At 37.3% G+C, this 23,136-nt stretch overlaps 1 protein-coding gene across 1 annotated transcript; it reads right to left on the bottom strand.

Moving 5' to 3' along the window:
* Positions 1-2,717: 2,717 nt before the first annotated feature.
* On the bottom strand, positions 2,718-9,869 carry LOC111398660 (26S proteasome regulatory subunit 6B homolog). Its single transcript, XM_023025675.1, has 7 exons — positions 9,789-9,869; positions 8,585-9,231; positions 6,324-6,554; positions 6,027-6,185; positions 5,689-5,841; positions 5,452-5,535; positions 2,718-3,095 (listed from the first exon to the last, which is right to left on the bottom strand). The coding sequence occupies exons 2-7, from the start codon at positions 9,074-9,076 to the stop codon at positions 2,961-2,963; spliced, it is 1,254 nt and encodes a 417-aa protein (XP_022881443.1). The 5' UTR covers positions 9,077-9,231; positions 9,789-9,869; the 3' UTR covers positions 2,718-2,960.
* Positions 9,870-23,136: the final 13,267 nt, after the last annotated feature.

The following is a 23,136-nucleotide window of genomic DNA, read 5'->3' as shown; positions in this document are numbered from 1 at the left end:
CAAATTATAAGAACGTGGATCCATATGCATTCATTGACTTGCTGACATGGAATAATATTTATATTCTATAAAATAAATATATTCAAAGAAATTTATATATAGAATATTTTTATATATTCATTTATTTAGTAGGTATCACGTAAAGTAAAACGTAAAAATAATGCTGTAATTTTCCTTTATATGTTGCCTGAAATATTTTATATAAACTTGCAAGAAATTGCCAATGTAAAGTACTTGAGCATTGAATGGGCTAAGTTTTATATTTGGATTACGAGTTTTCAGCTTTGAATTTCGAAATGTTGATACTTCCAATCTTAAAATTTTATATGGTATTCTTCAAAATTATGACTGTGTCGACAAATGAACGCCTTCTTTTAAGTAAATTAAGAAAAAATTCGGATTGGGTGGATGAAAAAATAAGCAAACATTTTTTTTTTATCTCTTTCTCCCTCTCTAAATTCGGAAACTATGAAATAATTATTGTTCTTGTTTGTGTAGTATTTTTTTGGTTCCATCTATTCTTTATTTATATTTATAAAAAAATTCAATTAATATAAAATAAGAATTTCAAACGAGATTCAAATAGAAGCTCCAATTGAAACATAAATAAAAGTTTCTATTAAAAGCAAATCTAATTAGTCAAAGGTTAATTATATTACAACTACAAAATTTAATTACTACACCACACTTTATGGAAGCTTTTGTTATAATGTGGAGAGACAAACAAGGGTTTGAATTTTTCAGGAAAGGAAGCAACCTGTTGTGTTTTTCTGCTACATTTATATTGATAGTAACTAGAAAACAATAAATTACAAGTACACACACTCTTTATCTCAAAATAAAAAATGCACAAAATGGTAAATTTCTGTGCTGGCAAATGCGATGAAGTGAACATAGATCCCTCTGGATTAGATCTTTGTACTTTTGTCTATGCAAGACTTTATTTTCAATGCAATTTGCCATTAATAAAATAAAATTAAAAAAAATCGATCAATTGCTTGAGCACGTGTGAGAAATCAAAAACATATCAAAACTTTGGAGATTAAACAATAAGTCCAAATCTTTTATAGTAATTATAATTACCTCTAAATATTTTATAAAATTACCATAGGGATATAATATGACATATATGCACCAAGTTTCAATAGTTAAATTCTATCTAGTCGATTCTAAATCATCCAATCTAATTATTAATTTTTGCTCTTTTCACTTAATGTAAAAAAACTACACTCTTGAAATATATAAGATTACAAAAATAAATAAATCAATAATACTTTCATATGATCTGTTGTGTTGTATATTATTCCCACTCGAGATTTGATATAGCTATGAGCACAAATGATCATTTTGTCTCTCTAATTATTCTCACTAATTTAAGTCTTATTTTCTTCAAGTGTAATATAAATCAATCACAGATGTCGAAATTTAGTCGTCACTAAACATTGAGCTCAAAGTTAATCATTCAATAGAAATACTTATAGCTACCCATTTTTCAAAATAATGATTATGAACACAAATTCATATTCTCTACGTCACTCTTTCTCAAGCTCTTAACTCATTGAATTTTTGACCAATGAGATTGATCCCACTCATTAGTGAATAAAAAATCCTTAAACTCGTGAAATTTATACACAGCTCTATCAAGGAATTTAAAAATAATCAACGGTCAAGTGAAAATTAAATCTCTGTAGGATCATGCTAAAATTTAAAACCAATCCGTTCAATACACTTTAAGTGTGCTAATGTCACTTTTAACTATTACCGTGATAAGGACAAAGTGCAAACCCAAATAGTGAATAAATCAACACTATAACATTTGTGTACAATGTGCTAACCCTTTTACATTGATTATGAACAATTATTTATGATTAAAATATAAGTTATTCAAATTGTGTTTCTCAACACAGACATCCAACTTATATTATTAAAAGTGATTATAAACACTTTAATTTTCTTGCTCAATAATAAATAATTAACATTATAATACTATTTTATCACATCATAATATACTATATAAATACCCAACAATGTACAATAATTGGCTGGTAAAATAAATTATGGAAGGACACGAGGTCAATGGTTAAACGTAAACGGAACCTAGGACCTCTTTCTTGTAAATTTTTTAGAATAGATTTTACGAAAAATGATTTTTTTCAAAGAAAAGGTGTAATTAAGAATAAATTTGAAGAAAAATGAAATTTATAACGAATCAATACCAAACGAGTGCCTAGTAAATAATTAGATCAATTGATATTATTGAATAAATATTCTCATTAGTAATAGATGACTTCGTTACAATGTCAACAAAAAATACATTTTTCATTCATAAAACTCGCTATATTTGAGCTCCATTATTTGAAAGAATAAGTTTTGCAGTAGTGATTCCTTGAGATAATGTGAATTATAATCTCTCTCTCTCTCTCTCTCTCTCTCTCTCAAAGTCATATTAGTTGATGCAAACCCACATTAGCACGCTAGACAAATAAACTCAACCCCAATCCACTCGTAGTTTGGCCAATCTACATCTTAGTGCTTGTTTGGTTTAATTATAACATCATTATAATTTAAATATCAAAGTCAATCTTTTATTTTAAGTAGGACTTACAACTATTATTCACTCATTGGATTATTTCCCTTGTACAGATAAATTTGTACGGGAAGCGTACTTCTTTTTTATTTTGCCAATATCAAATGAAATAATGCCAAGTGTCCCCATATGAAGCAATATGGCAAAATTGTCTATACATATTGCATGATTCTCGCTCATTTATTATTTTAATAAAGAGTGGATGAATCTGTACAATTATTGTACAGAGTACAGATATATCAATTTGGTATAGATAAAAAGTGCAGAGTATTATCAACCTAAAAACAAAAATCTACTAGTCAGAGGACAAGATATTAAAGTAAATCCACATGAAGCATAGGAACATACAATTTCCCAAATATGAAAACTGTGATTACTTGTAAAATTCAAAATCAGTGTCTGGTTTTTTGACATTGCTCCGGTATCCCTTCTCAAAGTCCTTTGGAAGTATAACATACCGGTTTTTGCGGACAGCATGCATGCCCGCCTCCTGGCATATAGCGGCAATCTGCACAAAACCACCAACGCAATTAATCAAAAACAAATTCCAGCTTTCACCACTTAAATTTTAGCCCATGCAGGGAACCACCACCACCGAGGATGGATTCCAGGAACGCCCAAATAAAAATTATATTGGAACAAGACGACATGATCCAACAAAATAACTAATCCTTGTTCCTAATAAGAAGGTATAGAAATGCTAATGCAAAGAAACTAAGGTAGCCAAGTCCCAAGGGTTTGACCTTGAGGTATTTTAGTTCCTATCCCCATCTCGCACAAGAGATATGCTCGTCAATTCTTGAAGTGTATTTCCTATGGATACGTAGGATGTAAAATAAATTTTCTAGAAAGCTTGTAATTTATGTAAATGATTATGCATAATTATGGCAACAAATTTCACATACATATCAGAACTTCATATTAACAGTATTCATCATTTCTACAAAGAAGTTTAGGAGGCTGCCAAGTTATAAAAATATCATTTAGGAGTTATTGATGGCCATTAGATAAATTATTTGTCATACCAGAACTAATACTTCTAACTATTGATTAAGGATCAATGTAGCTATAGGTCAAACTTTACGCTGTCGCAGCTAGACCAAAGTGCAAAACAAAACACTCATCACATAGTAAAAGTCACTGGCACCAAAGAATGACACAAGTCAAAATGCACAGAATAACCTTAATAAACATATAATGTAGGTACTCTGCAAAATCTATTAATTCATAGAGTCCATTTATGATCCAATACACATACATTTAACCAGCTAAATATTAATCACATTCTACTAAGAAGCAGTCGAAGAATCAATGATATTTCATAATTTTTTGTTACAAAGAATTCAACCCACAATTTCTAAGTACATTAAGGAAAATTAGAGATTAGATCCAACTAGAAATTTCAAGAAAAAAAAGAATGCAACAATGGAGTTTTATTTCAAGAATAAATAACAGTCAATTATATTTGCATTATTTAGCAAATTATTAATTTAGGGTACGAAAGGGACCACAAATTCATATAGACACGTCTATATAAGTATTCCATAAGCCCAAGACCAGAGTGGAAAATTTTATTATAATTTAGTGGTAGTCAATTCATATAAGGTTATACTATTAACTATATATGATTTAGAATAAAAAATCAGTAATTAAGCTGTCTACCAAAACCAGGGACCAAGATCATGACCAGCATCCAAAACCGTACAATTTGGCATTTATATTAGAAATGATATAGCACCTTCTTTCTTTTCTTTTTTTTAAATGACCGTGAGTGTCCGGGTCAGTTTACGCGCACCTCAACTAATCCTATAGGACCTTGAAATTTACAGCCGGATACTCATCTCAGTGGCCCTGAGAAAACTCGAGCTGATGACCATTGAAAAGCAAACCCAAGACCTGCTCACTGAGCTACCCCTTAGAGTTATAAAAATGATATATCACCTTTATTGAATATATCAGACGCTCAAGGAAAGTGATGGGAATCTAGAAGATATATCATATAGAAGACTTTCCATATAGGATACATAATTAGGGTTTTAAATTCTCTAGTATTTTGTTATATGTTTCTTGCCTAAATTTGATAGATTCTCTAGTTTTTATAGTTATTTCTTACCTAAATTAGACTAGTTTAAACCCTATATATCTGGGCTTTTGCACTATAATAATAGACACAACTTTGATAAGAACAAAAATTGATATTTTCTCCTCCGATATCTCTTCCGTCTGCTAATTCTTCTTCTTTTTTTATCTCCATCTTTCTATCTACCCCTCTTCTCTTTTCACCCTCCTTTCTCTTCTTCTCAACCGTTCCCCTTCTCCTATAATTCCAATGTTTTGTTTGATTGCATCATATGTAGAAACGTGAATTGAAACGGAAGGTTGTGTCAATGATGCATAAACAGCACATTATGAAATTTCCAACCAAAGAAGAGATGTGATGTGATAATTTCTTCACAAGCTCTTTTTAGTAAACTACTCACTAAACATTTAATATCCAAACAAGATTGGCTTCTTGGTTGTATTAAAAATTTGCTAGCTGAGATGCTCCTTTTTTTGACCTTTTTCTATTTCATGCGTGACACAAACTGTTCATTACCCGGGATCTTCAGAAATATTACCCATTTATGTTCCATCCCATGAATTATTTTTGACTTTGCTTCCTTAATCAATGAAGTGCAATCAAATGAATACTTTGTTACTGGAGAACTTTTCACCCATGAAAAGGCGCACAACGAATGCACAGACTAATCTACAATATAAATGTATAATGAAAATACAAGACTAATGAAGCTTATGGGTGCAAGGGAACATAGTCACATACTCAAAATAACATCTTGTATAAAAAAGTAGTTACAAAAACGAACCTCAGCAGCACTTATTTTATCAGGTCGAGAAACATAGTCCTCTAAATCAACTTCATCACCTAAGTTCATCTTAGCTGTGCAAACCTGCTCAAGGACAAGCAACAATCATGAATCCAGAAAAAAATCGTGCAGAATCAATTGCCTTTCAATTCATCGGAGATGAAAAAATTCCTATCAGTTAAAGCAAATGGAAAGCTGAGAAATAAGACGCTTCAGGTATATTCACCAAACAACTACCTGAAAAACCAGCCTCTTTTGCCGTCTATCAGGCAAAGGAAACTCAATTTTACGATCAAGCCTACCAGGACGTAGAAGTGCGGGATCCAACGTGTCTGCACGGTTAGTGGCCATGATGACCTTCACATTCACAGTTTGATCAAATCCATCCATCTGTCATATCATTCAAATAATAAGCATTACAGCAAAAACATGAGTATAGAGAAAGCTCATAAAATGGACTTCCCTATCTCTACAGCATCTAACAATCCTCATAGTATTGGTCAAAGGTATGAAAGTATGCATCTGCATTCTGCAGTCTGACTGCACCCCTAAATTCCTAATTCTACATATTATACCTGATTCAATAGTTCCATGAGTATTCTTTGAACCTCTCTATCAGCTCCAGTTTGGGCATCAAATCGAGCAGTTGCAATTGCATCTACTTCATCAATAAAGATAATTGCAGGAGCGTTCTCTTTGGCAAGACGAAAGACATCACGGACCATTCTAGGACCCTTTACATACCCAGCAGCAATGATATTTAGACAATTGGATATTCACAACTTATCATAGTACACAAAAGCGATTCCAAATGTTATCCAACATAGAATCAGCACCCATCACAAGCAAAGATGAGAGCTTCTGAAGCATACCTCACCCAGATATTTCTGCACAAATTCTGAACCCACCACCCTAATGAAAGCTGCAGTTGTGTGATTTGCCACAGCCTTGGCAAGCATGGTTTTACCTGTACCAGGTGGACCATAAAGCAACACCCCACGGGGAGGGTCAATACCAATCTGCTTGTACAGTTCATGGTGTGTGAGTGGTAATTCAACAGCTTCACGAATTTCCTGCTTCTGAATATCACATCCACCGATATCCTGAGAAGAGAGAGAACAAAGAGATCGCATGATATCAGAAGGTCAACACAGCAGCATGGTTAACCATAAAGAATGGGCATGGACTATTAACTAATGGTGTCGAGTATTTGAAAGTAAAATAGAATTCTTCAATTGCAAGTATCTACAATATTCAGAAATGAAGGATTTGCTCAAGCGCATGAACAAGGGACGAAACAATCAATAATCCGGCCTCCATGAATTGTTGATTTTTTATCCCAGAATATTATTAAGGAGAAGATTATCCAAAACCATTCGCATTGATGCAAACGACGGAGAAGGGAAACTTTCAAGTCCTTCATTCAAAGCATGGGCTACATGTGCAATGCTTTAAAAAATCGAAGGCAAGTTTTCTCCACACAAGAGAGATTGATGGAAGCAATAAAAGGTATGACTATGCTAGAACAGGCAAAGGTGAAGACAAAGTGGTATTCTGGACTATAAAAGCTTATTTGGACATAAATCATAGCCTGAAGCAGCCTTTAACTGCGTAGACGTCATAGTATTTATTATTCATATATAAATCAGAAATTTTTAAAAATCTTTGGGTTGGATTTTTTCTTTGATCATGTGGGGTCCAGTTCACAGAACCCAAGAGCATACTAAAAATTGTTTATTCTTAGCCAATTTGACATTTTAAATCTATGTCCATCCATTATCGGCATACTCCCTTCAATGTTCTTTGTTTTGTTAACCAGAATCAAATTCTGCATTGGATCTTAAGAGAATAATATCTCGAATGTATGGGAAAAATCATCCAAGTTTTAGTTTTAATATAGGAAATGGAAATATTACAATGTTTCGAGCTTTTGTGCTTGATTTGTGTGGTGGCCATGATGCTCTATAACAAGTTATTTTATTTGTCAGTTACATAGAATCCTCCACAAGTGTGCCTCAGTTGTGGAGAAAGCTTCGTGAAATATGGATGTGGCGAGGATATCCATTATTGGAGGGCTATCCAAAACTGTAAAATTGTTCAAGATTTGCTTTTAAACCTTCCAAAGTTGCAGTCTCCACAAGCATCCAACCTTACTTTTGCTCTTCCTTCGGTTTGCCTCCACGAACGCACCAATTCTGGACCTTTTTCCTTTATAACTAGGAAAGAAAAGTGCATGATCTCGTGATAACAGAGGGTGTTGAAAGGTAATATCAAAGAAAATTCCATAATCTGTTAATAACACCTTCATATTCTACCCTCTAATGTAGGTTCGGTTAGTAAAACTCCAAGAATGGCTTTTTGGGTTCTCGCAGCAGCCAAGGCCACTTTAACTGTTGAATAAGTTGTGCGAGAAGTTGAGGCCCACCTATAGTAATAAAAACCCTAACTGATGAAATAGGGTAATTTTGAAGATAAAAAAATACAAAACTTTCTTGAAGGTTAGCAAAACCGGATTCAGAGAAAGAATTATATTCTTTATTTGTGTTAATGTTTTGATCACAAATCCACTTCCAACCTCTACCATTCTTGGATGGAAGAAAGTCACCGAGCAATTTATTCATGCACACCAGTATTACAGTTATTCTGCTCAATAAAATTTTAACTCGATCATTGAACACAGGTGTTAAAGGAAAAGGACCCCCTTCAAAAAAAGGAAAGCTATGCAACCGCAAAGAGTAGAATTAATTTCCCAAATCAAAAAATTCAATTATATAGTGATAATCAATTCCACATTAACAAGCCACCATAAGAGTTCTTGACGCATGATTCTTAAATGCAAATAAAACAAAAAGACTCCTACGAAATCATCCTATAAGTTGTACGGAAGCAAGAACTAATGCGTCTAACTCTTCAAAATCTATCTTAAAGCACAAGATAGTAAAGTTCACCGCTTTATACTCAAATCCAAAAAGGCTATAATCTCTATCTGGCAAGAATAAGCCATCAAGAAAATAATCAGCTCAATCTATGGCATATTTCCCATAAAGTCTTAATTTCCATTTCAATCATAAGATAATAACATACATCCACCAAAATTCTAAACCAAAAATATGTAAAAAGTAAACTAACTCACATTGTAGGTGACATCAGGTTTTTCCGATTGGCTAAGGAGCGAAATACTGGAGTCGGCTTCAGGGGGCAAGACATCGACGAGGGCATTAGAGTGACGGTGGAGAGCCACGGATGCGGCGGGCTTGAGGAGCTCTCGATTAATGGTACTTAGAATCCGGACATAATAATTCGACCCGGTGGTGGAGCCAACGATGCCGTTGTTCTGGTCAACCATTTCCATGAACTGGCCAATGACCAATGGCACCGACTGGATCCTCTTGACCTCCTCCTGAGATCGTAGAAGCTCTCGCTTCAGGTTTTTCAATTCGTCCTTCACGTACTCCTCTTGAATGTCGATGAACTCCTGTTGCCTCTGAAGAGATTTGAGTCGGCTGTATAAATCATCGTCATCGGAGGATTCACTGTATTTAGAATCGGCGACGGCAGGGAGTGTCGGAGGCGGGTCGGATGAGGATACGGGTTTCGGATCCAGTATCATTGCTGAAGCTGCCATTGTTGGATTTGCGTTTTGCTTGCTTCGATTTTTGTTCTCTCTTTGCTGCCTGCTTGTTTGTTCTCCTTTTAACTTGTTGCAGAGGAAATCATGGTGGGCTCAGGTTTGTGGGCCGGAAGTTATTTGAAGGAGAAGGAGCCCAACTAATCAATCAGATATAGTGATGACAATTTACCTCGTCCCGCCTCGGTCCGTCCCAAATGGGGCAAAAAAACCCGTCCCGTCAATTTTTTTTTTTAATACTTGGAAATATGAAGATAGAAAATTTCTAATTATTTGTTCATCCAACCCTTAATTTATCATAACTTTGTTACTAATTAGCTAATTGTTTGTTAATTATTTGTTTACATACTTAATTATAACATATTTAGAGTTCATCTATGCAACATATTTCAAAATCGTTTTTATTTAAACTTATTTTCTATCATAATTTTTTTAATAACATAATTTACATTTAGACCTATAATTTTTTCATACTTTTTATCCACACATTCTCTAAAAATCATTTTACACTATAAATAATTTTATCCCAAAACAAAAACTTAAATTTACATAAAGTAAGGGTATTCTTTATTAAAAGTTCAACTTGAATATTATCCGTATTTTATTGAACTCGAAATATATATATATATATATATATAATTTAAACGGGACAAGAAAACTGCCCCGCCCTGCCTCGCCCCGAACCCGCCCCGTTGCCATCACTAATCAGATATCCCGAGCTTCTCGCGTATCTGCAATCTAATTCTTGAATCAGACTATTGTACAATCTTAATTGATAATTTCACATTTGATATCTGTCGGAAATTTTACGAGAATTTTCTTTATTTTTATTTACCCACAAGAAATTTAATTGTTCAGAAGAATATTAACAAATAGGAAAAATAAAGAATATTGTTACGTGTTTGCACACTTGGGCAACCCACAGAGGCCCACAGCCAACTCATGTCGAACCACGTGGCACTAAATTCGAGGTGATTTGCATAGTCGAGGCCCACAAATCGAGGTCCACAGAAGCCTAGGCCCATATATATCGAGGCTCATCTATCATTGCCTCTTGATGAGCTTCCGCAACCCATATGCCGAGGCCTTTTGAAGGTGGACAAGGCCCCGTTAGCTGAAGCCCTGTAGCCAAGGTAGCAGCCTCCGAGTCACAATGCATCATCTTTCATAGACACTTCTCCCAAGAGATCATCTGCACAAAGATCTTACTTGAATGATTGATAGGACGTTTGTCATGAGTGTAATATTAAGTTTTGTCACTAATAGAGGCGGCTTTGCCAATCAATAAATGTATAACAAGATAGGTGCGGCTGATACCTACAATTTGACATGTAAATTAATCGAATAAGGTCATGTGTACCCCGAACCAAAGGTCACAATCTAACTTGTGACACTATAAATGCTCCCACTTGTACCCCATGCAAAGGCTAATGCAAGACTCAATACAAAAAATCATATTTTACTCAACTCTCTCTTTCTTATTATCTTACAACACAAACGAGTTCATACATATTTAGATACACGTTTACAAACATCGATTGGTAATTATTGTACAATCGGTCTACAAACATCCCGTCGAATTTCGAGCGTTCTCGTCCCGCGTCGTTGAGCTACTCTCACGCTCTCTATCCGTCTATTTTAGACCGTCCACGTATATTAGCGTGTTGGACTTTCGCTTACGTGTGCGCGGGTGGGTCTGGCATCTGTTGACAACATTATTTGGGGTCAATAGATTGGCGTCGTCTGTGGGAATCCATACAATAACCACGAACAACCTTGTGGTGAAAGCTTATTGAATATGAACATTTGGGCATCCCCTTGAAAAAGGATTTGTTCTTGAAAAAGAACAAGATGAAGCCCCACAACTTAGCAAAAATCTGAAGGTCAAACAAAGAAAATGAGTCGAAGACGCACCCCCCAGAAGGGTAAGAGAAAACGCAGGTGTGTTCCCTCCAGCAGCTGCCCTAGCAACTCGGCACCGACTCCACCACCACCATAGAAGAGGTGGAATGCGAGTGACAGCCTGACTATCAAGAGAAATGGCCACCATGGTAGCCAATATGAGGGACATTGCTAGCCAGAACATGGCTATGAGGGAACTCATGGCTCAAATGCAAGGCCAAGGAGGCTTCCCTATTCCTCCATATGCCCCCCAAAGGCACTACCAATAAGAAGATGAAGTTCAAAGTCAAAGGGTTGCCTCGTCGGACTATAGTCGAGGTAGAAGTCCATTTGAAAGGGGAAGTGAAAGTTGATATTTCTTCCAACTACGCTTCTGGGCGACCCATTGAGGTCCCTTCGAACCATAAAAACTTTCCACCTCCATATGAGCAAGAGCGAAGACATAGGAGGTCAAGTAGTGTATCTGACAGAAACAGCCCTGCAGAACTGAGACCCAGGCAACAACAACCTCGCGAGCCTGGACAAGGCTACAGCCCCCACCTCCAATGCCTCAACAGTCGGAAGAAAAGGCATGAAAATGCCTCCTGTGCTACACCGCCTAGAAATAGGCGCCAAAGGAGGGAAGAAGAGGCTAGGAACAGTCCCGGCACCTCTCACCAACCACCAAGATACGAGGCCTAAGAAAACGATTCAGATGAGCAGCAGAGGTTCTATGACTTGGACGATGATGATGAAAACCTGCCATTCTCGAAGGAACTAAAGAGTGCCCAAGTCCCAGACCACTACGTTATGCCTAAGATACCAAAGTATGACGAAAAAGGCGACCCAGAGAAGCACCTGAACGCTTACAAAACTCATATGAGCCTAAGGGGCGCTACCCTAGCTGTGAAATGCAGAGATTTCCACTTAACACTTAGCGAAGTAGCTGAAATTTGGTATAGTAGGTTACCACCTGGGAGCATAAGAAGTTGGCCCGAATTCAAGACACCTTCTTGAAGAGGTTCGCTATGAGCAAAGAGGGAGAGGCTTCCATCCAACGTCTCCAAGATATGAGACAAGCACATGGGGAGTCCCTAAAGAACTTCCTATCACGCTTCACTGATGAGATGACGTATTGTGTGCAAGTTACCGACTGTGAGGCATTATTTACACTGAGAGGAGGCCTGAACATGAACACCCTGTTTTGGAGGGACGTGCAAAATAAAGACCCCACCACCCATGACGCTCTACTTGAGATGATGAGACGGGAGATCATCAATGTAGAATTGATTGAGCATAGAACAGGGCAAGTAGAGGCCTCCCACCTCCGTAAAGATAGCGTGCTAGAGGGCCGACCTCGCACTTGATGGATTACCAAATGAACCAAGCCGATAATGAGAGTTCTGGGCAAGCACTTGCCACCACCACTCTAAATGTAGTTCCTACCTTAGCATATGAGGATATCAACCCAGTCACTGACACTAGCAGATGGGAACTCTGCAAGGATCCCGCGGGAGAAAGGCCGAGGCTGGGTTCGAGACCTAGAAATAGGTCAAATCTGAACCTCCCCGGATACTGCATATACCACCTGTCCTATAGCCACGACACAGCAAATTATCGAGACTATGCTCACCGTACCCGGCAAAAACCCCCTAGAGATAGAAATAAATCGTCCCAGGCGAACAGGTCCCTACCTAGGTATGACAACCGACCTGGGCGTGAAGAGGTCGCTCCCTGTCAAAGGGATGTTTCCCGGTGATGAAGGGAGTATGATGCAAAGAGACCCAGGGAAGGCGCAAACACCGAAGAAATCGGCAAACTCAGGATAAGGCCCCTATCCACGAGGTGGATACCATATTTGGAGGCTCATATGTGGGCGGTGAAACGCGGAATGCTAAAAGAAATTACGCCTGTGAGGCTAAGCATCCCCCGCTGACCAGTTATATTGTGGACCATAGCTCCCGGAGAAATCAAGTTTCACATATTGTCTTCACCCAAGAGGACGCTGAAGGAGTTCACTACCCCCACTGCGATGTACTTGTGGTGAGAGCGATCATAGCCCGAAATGGGCTCAAACGAATGTTAGTTGACAACGGTTGCTCTGTCAACATTCTATTTGGGTCCACCTTCGACGAGATGATATTGGACCATGAGTTGACGCCCACCATCACTCCCTTGTACGAATTTACCGGAGATAGTATCACTCCGAGAGGAAAGATCACCCTTGCAGTGGAGATGGGAGAGTCTCCCCAAGCTACAATGAACTTCATGGAGTTCCTTATTGTTGACAATCGATCAGCCTACCACGGAGTATTGGGTAGGCCAGCTCTAAAGGAATTGGAAGCCATCACCTCCATCCACCACCTATGTATGAAATTCTCAACGAAAAATGGGGTGGCAACGGTGAGAGGCGATTAAAGAGGCTCGAGAGAGTGTTAGCTAAGCTCCATTAGAAAGGTAGAGCCCCGGAATGTCCAAGTGATTATCGCCGACATAGTCATGGCTGATGTCCCAGGTGATGCTCCCTCTGAACCAAAAGATGTGGAAATGATCGAAGCACCACCCATTCCGAAAGTATTGGTCATCATGAGATTGACCCCCGCATAATTGAACACAAACCTCAAGCATCTTCACTTGAGGAACTTGAGAGCTTCTCGGTGGACTCCCGAGACCCATCCAAATTGTTGAAAGTGGGCAAAGGCTTGTCCAACATTTTGAAAGAAAAGATCAAGGATTTCCTAAGTAAGAACCTTGATGTCTTTGCTTGGAGGCATGAGAACATGATAGGCATAGACCCCAAAGTCAGTTGTCACCACTTGAAAATTGATCCTAAGGTTGTCCCGCACAGACAAAAGAGAAGAGCCCTCAACCCTGAGAAGTATGAGATCCTGAAGGAAGACGTTCAAAAGCTCATCCAAAATGGCTTTATCAGGGAGGCCACCTATCCGAGGTGGGTCTCCAACCCGATTTTAGTGAAGAAACACAACGAAAAATGGAGGGTATCCATTGATTTCACTAACCTCAACAAAGCTTGCCCGAAGGACAGCTTTCCACTCCCAATGATTGACCAACTGGTAGACTCCACGGCTGGGCACGAGTTGTTGAACTTCATGGACGCACACTCTGGCTACAACCAAATTCACATGCACCCGACCGATGAGGAACACACCTCTTTTATCACAAACAAATGCCTTTACTGCTATAAGATGATACCCTTAGGGTTGAAAAACGTCGGGGACATATCAAAGGCTCGTCAACAAAATGTTTGTAGAACTTATCGGCAAGACAATGGAGGCCTACGTAGACGACATGCTTGTGAAAATTTTGGAAGCTGGGGACCACATAACGTACCTCAACAACACCTTCCAAATCTTGAGAAGTTATAGGATGAGACTCAACCCCCTCAACTGCGCTTTCGGGGTTGCCTCCAGAAAATTCTTAGTATACATGGTCAACCAATGCGGAATTGACCACCACCCGACACCCATGCGATCAATCACCTATAAATATAAAAAACAATAGCCCCCTAAACCCAACCCTTCCTTCCCAATTCCCGTACAATCCTCACTGCCCCAAAGTTGCCGCCGCCACCACCATCTAGGTGATTAACAGCCCCAGTTATCCAGGCCGCCAGAAGTCATCGCCATTGCCACTGCCACCCAATAAATGAAGAATGAAAGAGTGACAGATTTCTTTACTTTATATCTGAAAATCGAAATTGATTTTGAGGTTTTGCTATTGTTGTGGTATAAATGGTTGTTCTAATGAATGAAACTGGCTGTGGTGAGGAAAAGTGATGATGAAGGTAGCAGTTTGATGGTGACGGTGGCATGTAAAATGGAAGAACGCTGCTACAGGTTTTTGGAAAATTCTGAACTCATAATTTTTATTCATTCTCAGTATTTTTATACAGCAAAAGAAGCCTAATTTTAGGCATACAATAGATGTAACTGAAGATAAAATTTAGGAAATTTACAAGGCCATAAATTGAAATGTTTACAGAAATAAAAAACTGAACCTAGAATCATGACAATATTTACTGGGATGGAGGTACAGATTCTGGCTAGTTTACTGTGGCAGTTGGGCTTCAGTTGTTACTTGTTTGACTTCTTTATTATCCTTGATACACTCCTGCAAGAACAGGCTACCATCAGATGGACCGATCTTCTCTCTTAAGTAGTCTGTCTTTTGTCTTGAAAGTGGTTTGGTGAGTAAATCTGCAAGCTGGTCATTAGTATGAACATGCCAAACATTAAGAATCTTTTTCTCAACCAAATCTCGCACAAAATGAATGTCTATTTGGATGTGCTTCATCCTTGAATGCTGGACAGGATTAAACCTTAGCTGTGTTGCTCCCAAATTATCACATAAGAGTAAAGGTGGCTGTGGTAATGTAAACTTCATTTCCTGTAATAGAGATAGCAGCCACATGGACTCTGCTGCAGCCATTGCTAAAGCTCTATACTCAGCTTCCGTTGACGAACATGCAATGGCACGTTGCTTTTTGGAGCTCCATGAAATGGGTGTATTACCAAGTAAGAGGAGATAAGCTAAAGTTGATTTTCTATCATCCAAACTACCTGCCCAATCAGCATCTGAGAAACATGTCAGCGTTGGGTTTGATGTTTTTCTGATATTAATGCCGTAAAAAATAGTGTTCTTCAAGTAACGCAACAGTCTTTTAGTGGAATTCCAGTGAATTTGTGTGGGACAATGCATAAACTGTGAGAGTTTATTCAATGCGAAACTGATATCAAGTCTTGTTAAGGACAGATATTGCAAAGCTCCAATCACTCTTCTATATTCTGTTGAATCCACTGATGATGAACCATCTGCCAGCTTTAGAGAAACAGAGGTAGATAAAGGAGTTGTGACATCCTTAGCACCATCCATGCTTGTTTTAGCAAGTAAATCCCGAATATATTTATGCTGTGTCAGAAACAAACCTTCATTTGTAGGGATGACCTCAACACTAAGGAAAAAATGTAATGATCCCAAGTCTTTGATCGAGAATTTTTTTCCAAGTTGATCAATAGTGCTTGCAACAAATGTCGAGTTGTTTCCAGTGAGAATCAAATCATCAACATAGACTAGACAATAGGCAAGAACAGAGCCATCATGAAACACAAATAGAGAAGAATCTGATTTAGCATTGATGAAGCCAAATTCTAACAATGCTTGTTTGAGGGCAGAATACCAAGCACGAGGTGCTTGTTTTAACCCATATATTGCTTTTGAGAGACAGCAAACATGATTTGGTTTTTCCGGATTCCTGAAACCTGGTGGTTGCTTCATATATACCTTTTAAGAGAGATGGCCATGAAGAAAGGCATTATTGACGTCTAATTGCCGTAGAGACCACCCTTGCATAACAGCAAGGGTTAACACAGTACGTATGGTGACTAGTTTTACTACAGGACTGAATGTCTCTTTGTAATCCAGCCCTGGTCTCTGATTGAACCTTTTTGCCACAAGTCGGGCCTTGAAGCGATCAACAGATCCATCAGCATGCCTCTTAATCTGAAACACCCACTTACATCCAACAATATTACAATCATTCAGTGGTGGAACAAGTTGCCATGTATTGTGGTGCATTAAAGCAGTCAGTTCAGAGGACATGGCATCACGCTATCGTGAATCAGTGAGTGCTTCAGTGACACTTGTTGGTTCTAAGGATGGTGGAAGAGGATGCTTAGTGACTACAAAAGATTTTTTTGGCTTATAAATATTGTTCATGGATCGGGTAGTCATGCGGTGAGTATGCACTTCATTGTTCTTAAAAACATTAGTTTCATGAACTTCTAATGGAGAAATTTGGTTCGAAATCAAGGTATTGGAAGAGGGGTTACTTACCTGGAGAGGAAGGGATTCAGGGAGTGACCCATTCGCAGACGATGGCGAGACTTCAGTACCCAATACCCGGGATTCTGGAGCTTGGGATGGAGTCAAGAAGACTTTTGGCAACGAGATCGTCACTTGGGAACTTTCTTTGGCTGCTGGAGATGAGGAGTTTACGGGATCTGTAGGGTTTGCCTTTTGAAAAGGGAAGATTCCTTCGTGAAAGATGACATGCCGAGAGTGAAAGAGCTTTTGGGTAATGGGCTCAAAGCATAGATACGCATTTTGTGATAGAGAGTAACCCACGAAAGAGCATGGTTGGGCCTTGGGCTCAAGTTTATGTTTGTTATATGGCCTAGTTAAAGGATAACATAGGCAACCAAATTGCTTGAGTTTAATGTAATTTGGGGGTTGCACGAACAATTTTTCAAACGGAGATTTATTGTTCAATGTCGAGGTAGGCATTCGATTTATGAGATATGCAGCGGTTTGAAATGCATACGGCCAAAATGAGAGAGGCATGTGAGCATCTATGAGTAAGGTGAGACCAGTCTCAACAAGATGATGATGACGTCTTTCAGACATCCCATTTTGTTGAAGAGTGTAGGGAGCTGTTGTGTAATGACTAATCCCATGATCAAAAAGATAAGATTTGAGACCAATATATTCTCCACCATTATCAGAATAAATGCTCTTTATTTTTGTGTTAAACTTATTTTCCACAAGATTTTGAAATTGCGAAAAAATGGTTTGAACATAGAGCCATATGTATTTGGTGTAGTGGTCAACAAAGATAACATAATATTTTGAACCATCAATGCCAATTTCATGGGATGGACCCCAAACATCTGTGTAAATTAATTCTATGGGAGTAGTGCTAGTGAGACCATGAAAATTAAATGGTTGATGATGAGCTTTATTTTGAGAACATGAAGTACAAAGAGATAAATGTCCATTCTTATTAGTGGGTAAAGAAAAGGTATTAATTAAATGATGAACAATTTTTGACGATGGATGACCAAGTCTTTTGTGCCATCCATCAGTTGTAGTGCGTTCATGAACATAAGCAATGGCATTTTTGGAGTTTGCTACTAGATTCTCCGAGAATGGGTACACTCCATCTTCACATTCGCCTTTGAGTAGTGTCGCCCCCGTGATCCGATCCTTCACCAGAAAAAAATTAGGATGAAATTCAAGGTAAACATTGTTATGCTTGGTAAAGTGGTGAACAGAAATAAGGTCTTTTTGAATTGTGGGAACACAAAGGGTATCACGTAAATGAAAGATACGATTAGACGATGCAAGAGATAATGAGCCAACATGAGATACAGGCAAACCTGATCCATCACCAATTAACACCTCATCGGTACCATCATATTCAGAATTAATCGACAGATTTGAAAGATCAGTGGTTAGATTGTGAGATGTAGCCAAGTCAACTAACCACTTTTGATTTTTTTTTCTTGGGAAGTTGCTGCTGCACAATCTGCCCGAAGATCATATGAAGACATTTTGGGGCAACTCCTAGCCGTATGGCCCACTTGATCACACCATTGGCATTTGGGCTTGTATTTTCTATAGCCCATATTTGAGAAACCATTGTTGTCGTGCTCGTTGTTGTTGCGAGGCTTGTTGGAGAAATACTTAGGGCTTTGTTTGCGCTGTCCGGGGCTCTTCCTTTTTGTTGTCCAGGTACTTCTCCTTGCCAATGGGAGTAATTAGCAGTTGGGACAAAGGTAGCTACTGATTGGTTCTCCAGCCGTCGAAGGTAATTTTCATGACCTACAAGGAGATCATGTAGTTCTTCAAATTTCAGAGAAGTTTCACGAGCACGAATGGGTACCGCAATTTCTCTAAATTCAGGACCCAATACTGGAGATCAATGATTGCAAGTTCATCGGCCATCACTTTGATTGCTTGAAGAAACTAAGTGACTATGCGATTTCCACGAGTGATCAAGGTCAAATCCTCCTTGAGTTGCATCACACACATTCATGATTTTCTCGCATATAAACGGGTAAGTGCAATCCAGGCCTCATGAGATGTTTTGTATGCATCAAGAAGTGGGGTAATGATAGTCGAAGTTGAAGCAAGGATAGCATAAAGAATTAGTTTATCTTGGCGAATCCAATGGGAACTCGCTGCTTTGGAGGTTGCAGAATTTTCAGCATCGATGGCAGGACATTTACGCGTTCCATTAACAAAGTCGATGAGGTCGTATCCAATCAACAATGCTTCGAATTGGGCTCTCCATTGAGGAAAGGTGGATGGAGTGAGTTTTTCGTTGATGGTAGTGGAAGCATTGACAGTGATAATCGGATTATCGGAAGACCCAAGAATCCCTATCATTTTTCAGAATTATATCTATTTCAGAGACCTGCTCTGATACCATAAAATGGGAAGAACACTGCTACAGGTTTTTGAAAAATTCTGAACTCATAATTTCTATTCGTTCTCAATATTTTTATACAGCAAAAGAAGCCTAATTTTAGGCATACAATAGATGTAACTGAAGAGAAAATTTAGGAAATTTACAAGGCCATAAATTGAAATGTTTACAAAAATAAAAAACTGAACCTAGAATCATGGCAATATTTACTGGGATGGAGGCATAGATTCTGGCTAGTTTACTGTGGCAGGTGAGCTTGAGTTGTTACTTGTTTGACTTCTTTATTCTCCTTGATAGCATGAATGTCCAATTACTTGAAGGGGGCTGAAGGTTCAATTTTTCTCTAAATGCTCGAGGGAGTTGCTGCTTTTGAGGCAGTGGTGATGCCTAGTTTTGAGGAGGCGTTGGGCTCGAGATTGTGGCCATGATGTAGATGGTGATGGGTGTGGTCGGCGAAGGATATGAATTCAAGTGAAATTGAAGCATAATCTGAATTGAGGAGGCAGTGGTGATCGACAATGGGTAGGTAGGTGGTGGATGGTGGATGATAGTTCATGTTATCCTCATATTCATTATTAGTGGATGGTACCGGTGTTAGGTGGGTGAGGTGGAGCCATCTAGTGGTCGTGGTTTTGGATGGATAGTGGTGGATGTGGCGGTTGGGTGGAGTGATTTTGTTTTTGGGGAAAAAGGAGATGGTGATGGGTTGTAGCTTTACTTTTTATTTTTTGTTTTTTTTTTATTTTAGATTTATTAGGAAAAATGTGTTTTATCCAAAATGCCCATACCTTATTTGGGGAAAATAATAAATTTTTTTTTTTAATTTTGGGAATCAACTAACGATTTTGGTAGTCAAACTAACAGAAATCGTCATTTTGGACTTGAGATGCACATTTTTTAAAGGTTTGATACTCTTGGTGGCAAAAAAAATGAAAGGTTTGTATAAAGTCTGCTAATAAACAAAATGTTTGGTACTGTGGCTACAATTTTCCCTTTTTATATATTTATCCCATCATAATTTCTTCAACCACTTATTGCTCAAAAATCACGAAACTTCTTATTCCATCATATTTCACTCCAAAGTAATCGAAGAAGAAGTGTGTAAACGCTTTGTAAATCTAATTAAAAGTGTTTCCACTACAAGAGCAAGATTTATGAGTTAGCAGTAACAAAAGGAACATCTCCCATGTCCCTTACGAAACTTCTTAAACTTCTTATCAGTTTGACTCTGTCATCTGTGAAATTGAGTGATGAACACATTGAGGGGTTTCCTTGTTGGAGCCTACCACATTTGGGACATTCTTATCTTTCTGGACAGTTCTAAAGGAGGAATAATCCAGTGAAAAGTTGAGGAGCTTTTTTTCCATTGCCGCTACATCAAGTGCTCAATCTTATCTCAACCATTTCTCTAGATGATGTAGATGGCCTTTTTGAAGAATGTGTTGGGAATTTACTTAAACATGCACAGCGAAAATAAAACAGTTTCAATTCCCATCAGGATTCATCTTTGTATTTAGATAAGAACTGTGATGAGAATTACACTTTTTCTTGATTTTGCAAACTCCTTTGCGTTATCCTTTTCCAACAAATTGAATCTGCCTCCCACAACTGTCTAATTGTCCAGCCTCCAATGAAATTCACACAAAGAATAGACTACAACTGCTAGGATTTTTTCTCTAGTACCAGCAAGAATAATGAACACAATGTGGATCTCAAACCCTAACCATATATTTATATAAACTCAAATGGGCTCGGCCCGATCCGGTCCAATCTTTAATTAATCCATTTGATTAAATCCGATCCGTAAATTAATTAATTCAATTAATTAATTTGAGGATATAAATAACCAATCAAATTAATCAATTTATCCAACGATTGTTAAATTAATTAATTGACAATTTGCAATCTTCCAATTCTCTTTTGTTTGACACCCATTAGGTTCCCGACCACGATACCTAATGACGTGAAATATTATATTGATCTAATCAAAATTGATAAATTAAACACCCTTTTAATTTATCACAAATTTATACTCGCCGTCCCAGATTGACATCTAGCAATGTATCAGGGCAACACATGTGATGGGAAATGTCACGTGGTATGACTAAGCAAAAACTGTTCGTCTACTATGAAACTATAATCCCTTCGTCAATATGATCCAATCAATTACGAGATATGGAAGTGTGTCAATCTCGATTATCGATCATATCTTTCATTCTACTATTAAGTCAATATGAGTCGAAAAGTCCTTTTCGACTTATGTGTATACCTTGGCCAAAGATTTCGTTATTGACTTAATTGAACGAAATGCAGATCACAATCTCTTACTATCTAAAAGTGACGAATCCTCAATTGGTCATTCACAACCTTTATATGGTTCTTGACATACTCAAACGATGTCGTATTAGCGGCCCTTGGTAGAGCAACATACAACACCGTCAAAGTATGACTGTCCTCATACAAGGCACTATGATGACCTCAAGTCATAGGACCAATTCCACTACCGAACGTTAGAGATTAACCACTGACACTCAAATAGTTATTCATGTGGAATCTCTTAGCGGTTCTCCAATATTTTGTTCTATAACAAAACACCGACGTGTTCATTTAAGTGTCACCACACTTTAGCTTGTGAAGTCAGCTATTTACTTCACAAGTAAGAAATGCCACACGTGATGGTATATCTGTAATAACGATATCCGTATCTCATTATTACTTACGATCATGGATTATTCAAGATCCAATCACACGTAATTTATATCTCACAATCACAACTTCTTATAATTAACAAATCACTTAAACTTGAATTTTCGGACTCTATTATTTAATATTATTTATCACAAAATTAATTTAAATAAATAATAGATCTTGTCAAACTTAAATGCATTAAATATATTAAAAGTGTTTACAACCTAAATCGATTGGATTTAGGGCATAATACTTACAGAATGCATGGGCATGATCACAAAATGTAGTTCTATAAGTCGTATGCAAAGACAAGCCGAAATGAGGTTTGCCCACAGTTTTGACAATACGTACAAAGCTGTCAAGTTAGCACTATAACAGTGAGTAATTTTTGTGTATATGCATAGATTATGGGGTGTAGGATTGAATGGGGGTGTGGGATTGAACTTCTTTAGATGAACAATCATTTAATTTATTTAGATAATTTGATTTAGTGTATTTTGCGGATGAATTCAGAGTAATATATTTCCAAAATTTGTATCATTTTGCGCCAAATCTTACACCAAACCAAAATTTGTCTCCAACCATTATACCAAATGAATAGTGTTTTACTATTTTATTTATTCACTCGATTTTTGACAATGTATTTATTTAAAAAAATTATTTGTTTATTCATTTATTTTATAACTATATAAATTACTAAATCATAACTTCGTTAAATTAACAAATATATTGAATTATTATTGATTACTATATTATTCACATGTTTTATCTATTATGTTAAATTGACGAAAATAATTGATTATATTATTAATTTATTATAAGCAATTACGTTAAATTTACAAAAATAATTATTAAATTAAAAAATCCTTAATTATTATTAATTATATTATTAAAAATAATAAACTTTAATAATATAATTAATAAAGTAATTAATTAATTAATATTATTATTATAGAACGAAAAAGACACAAATACCCTTAACCATTATCTTTAAAAAATGAAAAAGAAGGACAAAACAGATATTGCAATATTTGGTGCAAAAAATGGTGCAATGAACGGTGTTGCACCGAACTATTCATGTTGCACCATTTTGCACCTGGTGCAACGGGTTGGACAGAGGTTTGCACCAAATTTTGGTGCAATTTGACACCCATTGGAGATGGTCTTATACCATTCATCTTGCCCACATATAGATTACATACATAGCTTTTCGAATTCTGATTTTGAATCAAAACCCTAAAAATTCCAAATTACTGCACGG

The sequence above is a fragment of the Olea europaea genome, chromosome 1 (genome assembly GCF_002742605.1).
Source record: "Olea europaea var. sylvestris chromosome 1, O_europaea_v1, whole genome shotgun sequence".
NCBI lineage: Eukaryota > Viridiplantae > Streptophyta > Magnoliopsida > Lamiales > Oleaceae > Olea > Olea europaea.
This window is presented reverse-complemented; position numbering and strand designations above follow the sequence as displayed.

Coding starts and splice junctions, on each gene's coding strand:
- LOC111398660 (XM_023025675.1), bottom strand. CDS start 9,076: ATGGCAGCTTCAGCAATGATACTGGATCCGAAACCCGTATCCTCATCC. Junction 6,555..8,584: donor AACCTGATGTCACCTACAAT/GTGAGTTAGTTT, acceptor CTCTCTTCTCAG/GATATCGGTGGATGTGATAT. Junction 3,096..5,451: donor ATAAAATAAGTGCTGCTGAG/GTTCGTTTTTGT, acceptor GGTTTTGTGCAG/ATTGCCGCTATATGCCAGGA.